General features: G+C 38.8%; 1 protein-coding gene across 1 annotated transcript in view; it reads left to right on the top strand.

Annotated features, from left to right (window-relative positions):
* Window positions 1–370: 370 nt before the first annotated feature.
* Window positions 371–16555, top strand: part of HECW2 (HECT, C2 and WW domain containing E3 ubiquitin protein ligase 2) — a 211528-nt gene continuing 195343 nt past the window's right edge. Inside the window, exons 1-2 of the mRNA XM_036744243.1 lie at window positions 371–420; window positions 13299–13406. Coding sequence (XP_036600138.1) covers window positions 13400–13406 — 7 coding nt within the window. The 5' untranslated portion in view covers window positions 371–420; window positions 13299–13399. The remainder of the gene's footprint in view (window positions 421–13298; window positions 13407–16555) is intronic.

Below are 16555 nucleotides of genomic sequence, written 5' to 3'. Positions count from 1 at the left end.
ACTTAGGATGCCTAAACACAGATAAGCCTTCATTCTGGTAGGGAGAGGTTGTCAGGGCTTTCTCCTAACTGGGCAGAACTCTCCTGATGAGTTAGTATTTCTCTAGCACCCTGTTTAAATGCTCCATTACCAGACACTTTTCATAAGGGGAAGAGAAGCAGCTGGAGCATCTGGGAGGCAGATAGAGGAAAGGATCAACTTTGAATTACTTCTCCCCCTCTGCATAGAACTGTCTCTCCTGGGACACCACTCTCCTGATCACTCTCTTGAATGTTGTGAAGAGAGGCCCATTGTTTAACAAAAGAGAATGAATTCACGGAGAATGACTTACTTTTCTTATTTGCCGCTTCATGAATCTGGTCTGAAGTGATGGATGCACTTAGATCTGGAAAAGGCAGAACCCCTCTGGGATAACATGAGGTAAGATTTCCCTGTGCAATGACATATGCTCCATTCTTGCCAGGTTTGCTTTGCGATCAACCAGGTATTAGGGTTATTTGCAGTTCTTTCTGTCATCCTTTCTGCAGTGTGCTTACAAATGTTCCATTCTCCCACAGCATGGCTAGGGAAAGTGAATAATACTGTGCCTCAACCTCTCAACAGCATAGATTCTGGCTAGACTTTCAGCAAGTCAGAGTTTTTCAACTATACGTCCAAGCCTATCATTGCAAATCTCTGTTGTGTAAAGGGGATTATTTGAATAAGAATGCAAAAGGATGGTGTCTTTCTTCATGACTGCTGTAGTAAATGATGTTGGATTAAGAATCTGAATAGGCTTCATGAGCACATACACTTGGAATCATCAGTATTGTTTTTGATGGATTGAGAAGCTTCATCCTCAGAACATTTTACCGATGACATAAAAATACAAATCGTTTCTACCTGAAGCTTATGTAGGCAGATGTACGAAGTGAAACATTCTAGGCACTGCCCTTTTGATTTGAGAGGAAAATCAGCTCAAAAAATTTTAACTTAAGAACAGAAACCCAGATACTGAAGGAGGTGGAATAATGATTAGACCGTACTAACTTTAAGAGGGAGGCTAGGGAATGGACCTGTGTGGCAAAGTGGATAGAGCACTGGACCTGAACTCAGCAAGGCTTGGGATGAAGTACTGCCTCAGACACTCGCTAGCTGTGTGGCCCTGGTCAAGTCACTTAACTGTTCTGCCTCAGCTTCCTTATCTGTAAAATGGGGATAAGAACAGCATCTGCCTCCCAAAGTTGTGAGGATAAAATGAGATATTTGTGAAACACTTTGCAAACCTAAGAAACAATACGCAAATGCTAATGATGATAAAAATGATGATGATGTCAGTAGTATAGGGAATTCCCAGGTGAGGAAACTGCCTCTACCAAACTTGTGCGTTAGTGAATCTCCTAGAGAGATTCTAGGATTATTAACTTTTCCAGGGACACGCAGTTAGTGTGTCAGAGGTGGGCCTTGAGCTCTGGTCCACTTCTGCAGGGGCTCACTAGTCCTTAGTTCCTATAAAAATACACAGTTTCTGCCTAATGTAGACATAGTGAAACATATGCTAAGTGCTATTATTTTGACTTGATAGGAGTGTGGATTTCTTTAATTTTTAATTTAAGAACAGAACCCTGGACTTGTAGACCATACAAACTTTAGGAGAGGATATTTAAATCTGTGATAGAGTTTATTATTTCCCTCCCCTATAGAGCCCAGTTGTTTGAGGGTTCAATATCAAATTAGGTTTATTAAAAACATAAATGAAATGTATATCTTCAAAATATTTGTGGATGCACAATCTTTTTGACAATTCATGGACATCATTTTAATGATGATTTTAAAGCTTCTGAGATACAAGACCCAGGAGTAATTTGGAAGTAAGGCTGGTTCTAGGCCATGCCCTAGCTTTTAGCCTCTGGGGGAAAATCTTTGTTTTCTCATTAAAATTAACTATCTTTTGGCAATGTCCATATTACAATATCAAGGAACAAAACAAAAATTTAAAGGTTTGATTTAATAACAAATTAGTAATTAAATTAAGTTTCAGGTGAACAGTCAAAGAAAAGTCAGCCCGAGAAGAATTGAAATTGGCTCCAAGGAGCACTTGGACAATAATTGTACATTGATGCCAAATGTGTTAGAGTGACTGACTATTGGGTCATCAGGGAAGTGAGTGAAGTCTAAATAGGGTATGGACAGGAAAAAGGGATGCTTCGCAGAACAAAAGGGCATGGGGTCAAGGGAGTAGTAGTTATTACGAATCATAAGAATAAGTTTAGGGAAAGTAAGGAAAGGTGGAGGATAATTTTAGTATCCAGGGTTTTGGAGCAAATGTGTTTCTGGGTGATGATGAATTTTTAAGTGTAGCAGTTCCTGGTAGGTGAATGGAATGGAGGAAGAGGTCAAGAAACTGTTTAGGGTGTTAGGTCACTAAAATGTATGTTTACGGTGAAGAGAATGAGGATGGCCTGGGAATAAAGGAAAAAAGACTAAGCCAGGTACTAAAGGAATTCAGGCAACAGAGCCAGAAGGTAGGGAAATGTTCTGGAGGACATTATACAATTAGGGAGATAGGAAGAGGGTGGAAATTTTTTGTAATCTGAACTTCAGAGGAGAGGATGGAATCTTTCAGTACTACGTAAACTCATTGAGGATAGGGACTGTTTTCTCTTTTGTAGTTTAAGCCTGATGCCTTACATATAGTAGGCACTTAACATATTTATTAGATTGAATTATCAATTCAAAAAGCTTTGCCTTCATCTCCAAATAAAGCAAGCTTTTAATAGATCCAAATCCTAAGTCCTAGAGATAACCTAATGAAAGGAACTAACAAAAAGCATATTCCTATATTGTATGTTGTATGTCATAATTATGTAATTAAATAAAGCTTACTACCTACTCAAGCACATAGAAGCCCTCCGTGAGAGGTGCTATATGAGAGTAACATTAACCTTCCCAAAGGATCCAAAAATTCTCTAGGAACTTCACCCAGTATTGAAAACTGAGCCTGTTTACAGAGTGTATTTGGCAGTGTTTACTTGTTGCTAACTGTTAAAGGAAAATAATGGAAAGTATTTAATTAAAATCTCATTATAGGTCTTGGTCACTTTTTGTAATGCTTGTTGCTAAGGAATCTTCCATTAACTATATGTCTCTAGGGTCTTGTTTTTGTAATAGAGAATGGTAGCACCTTTCTAAGTACCCCATGGGTCTTTATAGGGGCCCTGGTTAAATGCTGACTCAGATGAGGATGACCTCTGTTGAACTCATTATGTCATATAAATACTTTTAGAGATCTATCCAAAAAATCTGCAGCACTAACCTTATTTACCCTGTAAGCTCCCAGGTGGTTAAAGCATAATAGGTTATCATATGTCTTACATGTTTAAGAATTTAACACATGATATTGGGTCATTTGGTGAATAAAAGAAGAGTAGTCAAACAAAATCAAATTGAAACTATTTTTAAAAATTTAAATTAAAAAATTTTAAAAATAAAAATTTAAATTTAAGAGTTTTAGACTAAGAGCAAAATCAAAGAAAATAACATATACATTATATACCCATATATGTGTATGTATATTTAAAGGGGTAACAAAGAAATGGAATTAGGAAAGGAAGGTATTTGAACATTTAAAGAAAAACAAAGCAGTGCTCCCAATGGGGAACGAGTAGATTAGTTGTGTTTGTGACAGTCATCATAAAGATTTTAAGTGACTCTGTACTAAATACTAAAAGTTATGCAGAAAAGAATTATGCCCGCTTATGTTTCAAGTAAGACAATGCGTATTTAGAACAATATATGAAGGTATACTAGAAGCACCCTTAAAGTCTGGATGACCTAAGCATGTCACTTAATCTTTTAATGTCCAAAGAAGTGCCCTACAACAGTCAAATCATAGGTCCAGTATTCAAAATAATAGTAATAAAAACCCCTCATATAGATGGTTAAAGAGGTTAAGGGTACCAATTGTATAAAAATAAGTATTATGTTCAAGATAAGGGTAAGGTTCTTACCTTACCCTTAAATTTTGACTTATATTCAGAAAAGACAGGGTTGAGGAAAGTCATTTTTCTTTGGATTACTTCATAAAAATTTCATGGAGAAGACAGAATTCTTGGAGTTAGAGGAAGAAAGGGAAGGGGAGGGGCTGATGGACAGGTGGAAAGAGGAAAAGTTTGTGGTAACTTCCAGTGGGCATTCCAGGAACATGGTATAGCTTGGAAGAAGGTTTGAAGGAGGATGGTCAGACAGAGGGTATTGAAATTGTTTAATGGCCCTCCCCACGCTGTCAAAGTAATTTCCCTTAAGTGCTGATCACCCATATGACTCCCCTACTCTACCAATTTGAGAGCTTCCTGTTGTGTCTAGGACAAAGTATAAACTCTTCTGTTTAGCTTTTAAGGCCTGGCCCCAACCTGGGTCTTTTAGCCTCGTTGGAGATTCTGATGACTCTGAGGCTTGTAGGGGAGTGCCAGAGCTAGTAGGCTTGTTTTGTGCCTGGAATGCCTTGATGACTTGTAAAATATTTTGCTTTGTTAATCATTCCATAACTGAAATTTTGGTCTTCCTAACATATTAGACCTGTATTCCTTCAAATTTCTCTTTAGCCTAAGTTACTGACATCTCCCATCCTCGCTTTTCCCTTTTTTTTCTTTTCAAATGAAAGTTTCCTTTATCCTTTGGCCACAGAGAGAAGTGTGTTCTGTCAAGTCAGAACTAATGGGTGGAAAAGATTTGAAGAATCATAGAATTTTAGAACATTTCTTCCCAAAGGCATCATTTTGGATCTTGATCAATGCTTCTTGGTAAACTACAACCTGTGGCAATACTTGACCCTTTAAATACACTTCGATGCATATTTTTCTGGAAATATATGCTTCATTATGAATGCTTCTTTGTAATTTCTGGTTGCTGAAGGGAAAACATAGAAGGGAGAAAACAACGAAACCAAGTGAAAAAATGATGAGATAGGACTGGCGTGTGTGTATCTGAAGGATCCTGGAAATTTAAGGATCCTATGTAAAAAGAATACAATTAATGCCAACTCCTCTCTTGCTGATCCAGAATTAGACCCGATGCAGGTGCTCTGTTCTGCTTCCCCAATATATTCTATCATATATTTTTAACCTTGGTAAGTAAAATATGAGCTTCTGGTTTTTGTAATTCTGTGCAAGTAATATTTTTTCAATTGGAAGAATTTATCAATAGATTTCTTCTGAGATATTATTCTATAGCAGGAAAAAATGTCTATTTAGCAAGCAAAAAAAGAAATGTTCTGAAAAAGACTCTCTCCTGACTATGAATATCTATGATTATGATTTTTAAGCAGTGGATATCTTGACTGAGAAAGACTGGAACAAAGTGGTCTCTGTTTTTATTAGGAAATCTTTTTGTTAGCTGAGATAGGACTTGTTTAGGAAAACGTGCTTAATTTTTGCCTGAAATTAGTCATATGATAGTAGGCAAGGTTTCACATAGTTTGCCTAATCCTGCTTCAGTACCTTCTTTATTCTAAGTCAAGCTGGCAATACATTTTCTAGAAATGGGGGGAAAGAGATGTCCAGATACCCAGGTCCTCTACAAGCTTTCACTGCTGCATATCCGACCCTGAGAGTAAAATTAACACCCAAAGGGGAGAACTTGCAAAGATTCAAAATCAGGCTTGAAATAAGGAAAAACTCAATGGTTTGGAAGAAGTGAGTTTTCCCATTTTTGGAGGTCTTCAAACAAGTGTATGTTGTAGAGGAGATGCTTAGATCTGGGTTGAAATAGATGACTATTGTAGGCCATCCAACTGTGAAATCATACACGTGTGTTTGTGTGTGTGTGTGTGTGTGTGTGTAGCATTGAGAGGAGACAGTTTGGGGAACTTTTGAAAAATCATTGCACTTGAATTATGTAATTTTAATATCCTGAATACTTCTATATTTTTTTTAAACTAAAAGAATCTAGTAGTCCTAACTCTATCATAACAATCCTGTAGAATTTTTAGTTCATTTTTGCTGCTGAAGAAGTGCCAACTCAAGTAAAGGAATGAGTTTCAGCTAACACTGAGCACATGCTTTATGACCTACTACTCTGTTCATCTCCCCAAATATTCACTTTGTTACCAGGCCTTGTACTCATCTGTTGAAACCAGAAGGTGAGGGAGGGAAGGGAGAAATTAAGTAGACACAAGGGAAAATATATACGGAGATGTTCAGGGGCACAGCAATCCTGTGGTAATCTAATGCCTTTTAGGGATACCATGAGGTAGGGGGGAAAAAGAGGAGCAAGAGCAGGTAGAGTGGAAAGGCACCTGATGCCACATTTGGCAGTGAGTACACAGGTGCAGTTAGTTGGCAGTTCTGCTTCTAGGGTTGTGCTTAAGTTACAAAGCCAGGTGGCTTTTAAATCATGTGGTTTGTAATACGAAGGGACCTATTTCTCAGCTGGTCTTGAGGCCCTGAGGAACTTATCTGAAAAATAATATCCTTGCCTCTCCTCTATCACCATATTATTGAAAAAGAACTGTGTATGATGTGGAATGTGACCAAACCATTTCTACACACTCAAAATGAGTCTGGGTTTTATTTAGTTATTCAATACATAGGAACCATTTAAAAAAACTAACTTCTTCATAAGGAAGGAAGGTTTGAATTCACAAAATAATTGTACACTTTACCTTTTTCCTCCGGATAACCAAGGGAGAGCCCAACAGAAGGGAGAAAAAACTCAGAGTAAAATTTTGGGTACAATATATCCAGACAGAGATAGAATATTGAAATTTTTCAGTTGTTTTTTTGGGGCCTAGCCTCTTTTATCACCTTTCTATTCTCTACTATGCTCATTTTCTCTCTTATCCCACCTATATTTTTTAAAAGCTATGGTCTGTAAAATATTTTAGCTATTCCAACCTTAAGGAGCTTTTTATCAGTGTTTAGTGTTTCTTCTTTCTCTAATATAGATTGGTACCTTGGCTGTGAACTTTTTTAGAGCAGGGACTGGTTTTTTCTTTCTTTGTATCACACACAGTGATACAAAGCACAGTGTCTGGAGCATAGCAATTATTTCCTAAATGCTTCTTGATTTGACTATTCCATTCAGTAAATTCAATAAAATTTTCTTGAGTATGTTTTGTCGTTGCATCACCTTCATTTCCCAGTTGTATCCTACCCATCTCAGAGTCATCCTTTACAGCAAAGGATAAAAAAAAGTTGGGGGAAAAACGGTGAAGCAAAATTAAACAACTTGTTACCCAAGCCTGGCATTATATGCTTTTCATATAAAACAGAAACAGAAACAAACATAAAAGTCTTTGCCCCCAAGTAACTTATACCTTACTGGAGAAGCTTACATTTTTTAACTTGATAGCTGTTTTACCAAGGCTTCTTGGCGTCTCCAAATATTTTGTCCTATGTAGCCAGGCTGCCGCCCCGCCCCTCTCTCTCTCTCTCTCTCTCCCTCTCCCTCTCCCTCTCCCTCTTCCTCTCCCTCTTCCTCTTCCTCTCCCTCTCTACCTCTCCCTCTCCCTCTCCTCCTCCCTTCCTCCCTCCCTTCCTCCCTCCCTCTCCATTAGTATCTAGATATAGACAGAAATCTATATCTATGGATATATACACATGTATATATAGATACACATATATGCATTTATGTATATACCTGTACATGTATATAGGCACATGTGTGTGTATGTGAATGTGTTTTCATATGTGTGTTTGTATGTGTACATATGCATGTGTATTCCATTGATGAGCTTATTAGCAAAGCCTTTCCAATGTGGTAGGCCATACTAGATGTGTTGGCAATCAAAGTGGGTTTGAGTGACGTGTTTGTGACATCAGAGGCTTTTAGACCACGTGGGTTTAAGTCACATTTTTGTGACGATTTTAGGTCACGTGGGTGAGTCGCATGTGTGACTCACCTTTGACCCTGAACAAGATAGATAAAACCAGGGACTGGCTTTCTTTTTTTGGAGCTCTGAGTGGCAGCAGTAGTGACGTGTGACTCTGAGCCAGCCGTTGTTGAGCTCCCCAGCTGAACTCAGATGTTGGTAGCTACAAATTCTATTTGGTCTGTTTGTAATTTGATTGTATTTGCTCTGAAGTTCAGAGTGCTGGCTTTTTCCCCTGAACTAAGTGAATGATATTTGTATGCTGGATTAAATTGAGATTGTTAACCCCTTAACATTGATCATAAGAACCTGGGCTTGCAGCCTTCTGTGAGCTGGTTGTTGTTGGTTTTACACCCCCACAGCAGCTGCTGGCTGAATTGTTGAAACACTAGAGTATGGGTTTTTCTGGCCCTGCCTTCCCAAAGTGCACACCATAATGAGACATTGGAATAGGATTTTAGTGAAAGTGAATCTGGAAGCATTTTTGTTTAGGTTTGGGATGAGGACTAGACCTGTGATTTCATTGATACAGGTTATTTCCAAGTGAAGAGACTTCTACCAGGACAGGTCAACATTTTTTTTTTCCTGTAACGTATAAGAGCTGCTTGGAGCGCTGAGGTTAAATGATTTGGCCAGATCCATGTGGCCAGTAAGGTCAGAGTCAGGATTTGAACCTAGGTCTTCTTGTCATGAGGCCAGCTCTCTATCTACTCATACCAAGGCTGCCTCAGTTTTTTATTTATAAGAGGAAAATTGCGTGGCACCAATGGTAATTGATTAGCCTTTATGTTCTTTGCGCTTTTCCCTCTTCTGCTTCTTTCACTCCCTGTGGCTGTCCTCCATATCTTAGTTTCACAGTATATAATGTGAATTATACAAGTAACTCTGTTACTTGTGGGAGTTTGAGCAAGCTGCCTCTCCGGATTTCCTCATTGGTAAAATGGGATTATGGGATTGGTGAAATGAGGTGATCTACAGCTTTATAGCCTGTGATCTTTCTTGAGGTGACAGCTGGGTCCTGTGGAAATGTAGAGAGAAACATTGATGCTAGAAGATAGAGTTGGGTGAACCGGGGATCCCATGCAGGAGAAGACCTGGATTCAGATATTGTCTGTGATGCTCACAAGGCACAGAACCTCCTGAATCTCTGTTTCCTCATCAGTTGAAATTGGAAGCTGAGGAATGGGAGATGCCAGGCATGGTAAGGGGTTGGATTTGATGTCTTCTAAACGTAAGACCTTTTCTAACTCTAGATCTGTGATCATGTGCAACTTAAGCCCTTCTGTTTACAGTGGGAAAACCGAGGACACTGGATTTCCACAAATCAGAACACAAGATTTTTTTTTTCCTAGAAGTTAAAAGAAAAAGAAAAATCTCAGCCCCCAAACCATCTTGGTTGCCAGTTTCAACCCAACTGTCAGGTTTTTATAAAGCTTTCTTTTCTCTTTTCCACCTCTCTGCCTCCTACCCAGCAGCCAAAATATAAAATGCAAGAAAAATAGCAAAAGGAGAGCATTTTGGGGGAAAAACCTCTTTTGTTATGTTTATTTCCATATTTCTTATGTCTTTTTAGATAGCAATGAATCGTAATGTAGTGACCCTGTGTTTTGTTCTGTATATATTATAGCTTTCATCTCGTTGGGTATTTCTATATGATTTTAAAAATCATACTCCTTGGATAACCTTCACCAGAATTTGGGAGACTGACCAGATATCAATCACATTTTATGAAACTTTTTATACGTGTTCTTTTAGAGCTGCTGTAGGAGCCCTTTTTTTATTCTAAAAATATAGTATGTGAGTTGATAGAAGAGACTAGAAAAGTTAAAGGCAGAAAAACTGGAGGAAACAAAAAGCTTCGCTCAAAGCCAAATTTCCTGGGGCATTATGTCCTTTGTCATAAACTTGGACCTACCCTGCCTGTCTGGGTGTTCTTGTGCTGTCTCTTTAGCTGAGACTGTGGCATCTCATTGATCAGCACCTTCTCTCTTATTTGCCCCTCTTGCCTCCCTGACTTACTCAAGGTCACGTAGCTAGTAAAAAGCAGAGTTAGGCTTTCACCCCGGGTCCTCTGATTCCAGAAGGGGCTCTTTCCACCGGCCTGTGCTCCTTCCTATCAATGTGTCAGCCATTTGGGATTTCAGAATGCCATACCAAATACCCTCCAGAACTGGTGATTTTCTTTAGAAATTTTGCACCTACAATGCATGACATCCAAATGGCAGATTTGAGTGATTTTAACCTTCCTCATGATGAGCACAGTCTCTTTCATAGAAAAAGCCCTTATCAGAATATAATTATTTGTCAACTCTTTGGCAATGTTAGTGGGATAAACTTCAGTGTAAGTGGAGCCAGAGCTAACTACGTGGGCGGGAGGTGAGGGGTGCTTTTTGTCGTCCCCACCGTTGTCACCTTAATACTTAGCTTTGCTCCTAGTGTTTTTGTGTCATTAAAGACTTGCTCAGAGTCCTTTCTTGGTACCAGAAGGATATGTGTGGTTATGGAAAGAAAATGAGGGCTGATTGGGGGAAAAAAACAGCTAAGACTTATGCCCATTTTACAAATGAGGAAACCAATGCTTAGGCTAAGTCATGAACCTTCCCCAACAAAGATCTTCCACAAACAGGCAGGAATTTGGCCTAGCCCTAGGGGCTGCCACCAAATGAATTAAGTCCAAGCAGCTGTATGTTCTGCGGACCAGGAAAGAGCAACCAGTTTGGAGTCAGAGGACCTGTATTCAAATTTTACATCTGCCGCTGACTACCTGTGTAAGGTTAGACAAATTATTTGACCTCTCTGGGCCTCAGTTTCACCACTTATAAAATAAAGAGGACTTCAGAGGCAGCTAGGCAGGGCAGAGTCAAGATGTGAGTTCACACCCACCCTCAGCATTCATTAGATGTATGACCCTAGGCAAGTCACTTGCCAACTCTTTTTCTTTATCTGCAAAATGGGAATAATAATGGCATGTACCTATCAGAGTTGTTAGAAGCAAGTGAGTTAGTGTTGTAAAGCCCTTTGAGAACTCCAAGGGTCGTGTAAGTGTGGATGGTTCTGAGATCTCTCTCCTCTGAAGCTGTGATCCTGTCGTTCTAAGGGCTCTGCTGCAGCTGACTGGCCGCAGGGTTACATGTAATACGTGTCTCATGGGGTTGCTCTGAAGATCCACACATAGGTGTAGCTGTGTGTGTGTGTATGTATATATGCATGTATGCGTGTATGTGCATACACGTGTGTATATAAACACCAATGTTTATACATGTGTCTGTATACATATGTGTATAGAGACACACACATACATATATACATTTTTTTCCATGAGGAAACTCCCTCTACCAGTGAGGATCAAGAACTGTTCAGTGACTTAGAGTCTGTGAGTTTCCTGGAGAAGTAGGAGGATATGTGACTCACCTGGGCTCAAAGGGCTATGATGTGTCACATCACAGGCAGGATTTGAACCTAACTAAGCCTTCCTGACTCTGAGGCTGACTGTCACTGCATTGTGTTCCACTGCTTCTCAGTATATTCCTGGTAAAACTATAAAATCCTATATAAATGCCAGCTCTCAAATTGTCTATTTTTACTTACCCCCTTATCCCCTCCCCCCAAAAAGCTCTCATATCAACTCTTCTATGATCTGTAGTCAGTTTTCCTTAATTGCTTGCATATTTCATCATGGAGGTGCAATTGTAACTTGTTTTGGTCTACAAAACCAGCAGCTTTCCCCCAAATAGCTTCCAGCTACTGTCTTCTCCAGAGGTGGGGAGCCTGTGGCCTCAAGGCTACATGTGACCTTCTAGGTCCTTGGGTGTGGCCTTTTGACTGAGTCCAGGTTTTACAGAACAAATCCTTTTATTAAGGGGATTTCTTCTGTGAAGTTAGGATTCAGTCAAAGAACTGCACTTGAGGACCTAGAGGGCCCTGTGTGGTGTTGAGGATGCAGGTTACCCACCCCTGCTAGAGCTAAGAAGGAGCCACTAGAATTTTTTGAACAAGGAGGTGATAGTCACACCTGCATTTTGGAAGCTCACTTTGATAGCTAAGTGAAAGTTAGATTGGAATGAAGAGAGCCTTAAGGCAGGGAGACCAACCAGGAGGCTACTGCAATAGCTCAGGCATGAAGTGAAGAGGGTGTGCACCAAGGTGGTAGCAGTGTCAGAGAAGAGAAGGGGACGTATCTGAGAGATTTTATGAAGGTACAATCAACTAGACTTGGCAACGCATCGCATATGGGGCAGGGAGGGCAGTGAGAGAGAGGGGAGGAGTCAGGGATGACATGTATAGGTTGTTAACCTCGGGGACTGGGAGGATGGTGATAACCCCAACGGTAATAGGGAAATTATAAAAGGAGATGGGTTTGGGGGAAAAGATGAATTCTGTTTTTAACATGTTGAGTTTCAGAAGAATTCTATGACACATCCAATTTGAGATGTCCAATAGACAGTTGGAGATGTCAGACTGGAGGTGAGGGGAGGGATTAGGGCTAGATAAATAGATCTGAGAATCATCTGTATAGTGAAGATAACTGAATCCATGAGAATCCAAGTGAAATAGTATAGAGAGAGAAAAGAAGAGGGCTTAGGACAGAGCTTTGGGGGATGGCTATGGTTAACAACCATGACCTATATGAAAAACCAATAAAGCGGACTGAGAAGGAACAGTCAGGTGGTGGGAGACAGTAGTGTCTCAAAAACTTAGAAAGAAAAGAGAATCGAGGAAAAGAACGTGATTGACAATATTAAGAGCTGCAGAGAGATCAAGAAGGATGAGGAGCCACTAGAATTTTGTGAACAAGGAGGTGATAGTCACACCTGCATTTTGGAAACTCACTTTGATAGCTATGTGGAAGTTGGATTGGAATAGAGAGAGCCTTAAGGCGGGGAGATGAAGGGGATAATCTGCTGGAGAAGTCTTTGATGGAAAGCAATCAATTGTGCATGTACATGGGTTTGCCTTGGCATGTAAGACAAGGTTGAAGGAAGAGGAGGAAATAGTGGTGGAAGACAACTGAGTGCTATGAGATGAAGATGAAAGGAGAAGAGGGACCACCTGGTGAATGGCTTCAGTTTTTTTTTCAGCAAAATATGAGGCGAGGTTCTCAGGTGAGAGGTCGGCAAGAGGCTGAGTGATGGGAGATTTGAGAAAGGAAGAAAGGGCATGGAAAAGCCACTGTGGTGAGTAGGATAGTGAATTGATTAGGGAGGTATGAAAGGATTGCCATGCTTCTTTGAGGGTCTGTTTGAAAAAAAATATAGAATAAATTTCTCGTGGACCTAGTTAGCACAGTTTCATGTTCAATAATAGTATTCTTTCCTCTGTTGTTTTTTTCTTTCTTTCCTCCCTTCTCCTCCCTCCCTCACCCCTGAAACTGCATCAGACTTCAAGATATGAAAAGTAGAGCCAATCATAATTCTAGCTAAAGATATGTTTTTGCCTTTGGTTTTCCTAGATGAGAATTCTCCAGCCAACTTTTGGGATTCCAAGAACCGAGGTGTAACTGGGACACAAAAAGGACAAATTGTATGGAGAATTGAACCTGGGCCCTATTTTATGGAACGTAAGTAAATGTCTTTAAGATGAAATGCAGGGTGACTGCTAAGTGTTTTATGAAGTTGCAGAAATCTATGGCTGATTCGGGTGATTTTTTTGTTGTATTTTCTGATGAATGCTCTTTAGTATCATTTAAATATGCTTAACATGTTTATGACAATTATTTAAATACTATGTTAGCTGTTAAATAATAAAATAGACTTTTAAGAAATTATTTTTATTTTAAGATTAAAATTAACAAGATTAAAAATTGTTTTTTAAGTTACTAAGAAATAATAAGACTTTTAAGAAATGTATATGCAATTATCTCTCAATTTCGTGTGCTAACTTAAAGTCATAGAAATTTTAATGTTATAAGGAAAGCATCTAGATCAGCTCTTTATGTAAGTGAGCAACCCAAAGCCCAAGAGAAATGCAGTAATATATTTAATACAATCTATTTAGTGGGAGGGGCAGGACAAGAATAAAATCTTCATGACTTCTGTCCAAAAGCTCTAGCTTCCCTGTCTAGCATTCCTATCACTATACCACAATTCCTTTGACTACAAGAAATTCAGAGAGTAAATAAAATATCTGTATAGTAGTTATATTACCTGCAATATGGTACACTTATGTCTCATAGCTTTCTTAGTATTTTCTGCACCTGCTATTTTTGATATTTAACAAATCAGAGAATCACATAGTTGAAAGATGAATCTTCTCCATAACATCCATGACAGTGGTTATCCAGCCTTTGTGTGTCTGTTTTAAATAGGGAAGATATTACAAAGATAGTTTGAATATTTGATTTTCCAGCTTTTGTTAAAGTACAAAAATTCCTATGTCCTAGGAATACCGGGGAACTCCAGGAGTAAGGATGTATGTACAGAGAGAAGTAGTTGTGATGATTCAGTTGGTACTTAAGAAAGAGTAAAGGAACAATAATTTTGCAATGGATAAATAAATGAGTCAAGCATTTATTAATAGCCTACTATGTGCCAGGCACTGTTCTTAGTACTGGAAATATGACCAGACTCCTTCTTAATGCCCTACTCCAGTGTCTCATCATGGTGTAGAGGGGATTCTTTAAGGCTATACTAATGGAGCATGATATTCATCAGGTTCCATCCTAGAAAAGTCTTGAACTATGGTCCTAGCCACATAGCTAAATATGCTGTGTTTCTAGGGATCATCCTAGCTAAGTATGGAGAGGCTTATCACTTGTAACCTGGCTACTTGTTGATGAATTTCTTGGCAATGGCAATATATGAAACAAAAAAAATGCCAAATGGTACCCTATCTTGTGTAGCTCCCTTTTTCACTGCAATGATTGTGGCAGTAAAGGGGAAAAGGCAGGTGAATTAGAGAAATCAGTGTTCAGACTGTCAATAAATGTGAACTTAAGTGTTGGTACTCTAAGTGTGAGCTACAGGTCCAGTGGATATAAATATTACTAGAGTTAATGAATCATGTTAGTCTTAACATTCTTCCTATAAGTGAAACCAGATGACAAAAAGAAAATTGCAACTAAACAGGAGGATAATTTGCAGGTTCTCTTAGGACAGGGAGAATTGGTTTTATTGCGCACTCAAAACCAAAAAAAAAAATTTTGTAAGATCCAGAGTCATCTCCCACTGCAGGGCTCATGCTAGCAATTTTCAGTACAACCAGGAGGATAATTATAGTCTATGCATCAATATCTCTTGCAAAGATTAAAAAGTTAGAGAAAGTTTTATAAGGAATTCAATAAGACTTTCGAATTTAAATCAACATATGTGACTTCAATGTAGGGGGTGATGAGCATGGGGGAAGACAGGAAAATTTTTTGAAAAACATGATTCAAGAGTAATAAATGAAAGTGGACAAAAATTTGTAGACTCTACAAATTTTTCATTGAGATATATTGTAAAAACCTTCATGAAGAGAATTAAGAGGCCCTGAATACACCAGGCATCAAATAACATAACAAAAATAAAATCTACTATCTTTTAACAGGCAGGAAATGACTAGTTACTGATATGACAGTCATTTTTGCATCAGCTGTCTGTAGAGATTAAGACTAAAGATCCATTAGAGTAAAAATCAAAGGCAATAACAAATTAGACAAGAAAAAACAAGAACATAATGAGCCATAGAATCACAGAATCTGAAAATTGGAAGGGACCTCAGTGGTTAAGTAGTCCAAATGTTACAGAAAAGGAATCCCCACCTTAACGTATTTGACAGGTGATCGTAGGACCATCTAGGCAAATCTAATTGGACCTATTTAAACAAGCTGTTGACCTCCCAAGATTGGTTAATAGTTAAAAGAACAGACTTCAACACAAATAAAATTACTTCCTAAAGATGTTTAACTAACTAATGTAAATAAGTCTCTATAATGAGGGCAAATAAAAAAACCCTAGAAACCATCTTAGCCAAAAAGTAGAGTATGATTAAATGAATGAATGAATAATAAAGCATTTAATGAATATTTTGTTCCAATCACTGTGCTAAGTGCTGGGAATGCAAATTGAAAAAGGGAGACAATTCCTGCTTTCAGTAATCCCACATACTAATTGAGGGGGACAACACTAAAAAACAATTCAGCTGTCAGGCTGATGGAAAAGCCCAGTCGTTCTTAGATCGCATCAGTAGGTCAGATAAAAAGGCTGGGGTCTCTAAGGCATTATTGAGGAACAGATGGAAAGGCCTATTGCTCCTCTGTCTTGCCAGAAGGAATAGAGTTGGTTACTCCTATCCTATCTAAGCAGTGTGAGTAGTCAGGTGGCCCTTATGGGTTCTGTCCACCTTGGGCTGTGGGAAGAGGTGAAGGCCCACTCTAGTCAAAGGCAATTTAAAATATAAACACATTGGTGAAATCGAACAGAGGATTATGGTGAAAGATAATAAACAATCTCACCTTATGAAATAGTAAAAAGCAATAAAGGGGAAAAAAACAAGTTAGAGCTTAGAAAATGAACTGAGGGAGCCATCATGAATACATTTAAGGGTAAAACTGGAAGAGGGACAGTTAACAGATGAAAATGGAGAAGAGCTGGTAAAATGTCTACTTCAAACTCTATAACAAATGAAATTTCTGCATCTGGATTCAAACAGCACAGCCCCTAATGTGCTAAATGAGGACTTGGCCGAGCATATACGAGGGAGATCCAAGCTGGGTGGGAAAGGGACAAT

The sequence above is a fragment of the Trichosurus vulpecula genome, chromosome 2, assembly GCF_011100635.1.
Source record: "Trichosurus vulpecula isolate mTriVul1 chromosome 2, mTriVul1.pri, whole genome shotgun sequence".
In the NCBI taxonomy this organism is placed as follows: domain Eukaryota; kingdom Metazoa; phylum Chordata; class Mammalia; order Diprotodontia; family Phalangeridae; genus Trichosurus; species Trichosurus vulpecula.
This window is presented reverse-complemented; position numbering and strand designations above follow the sequence as displayed.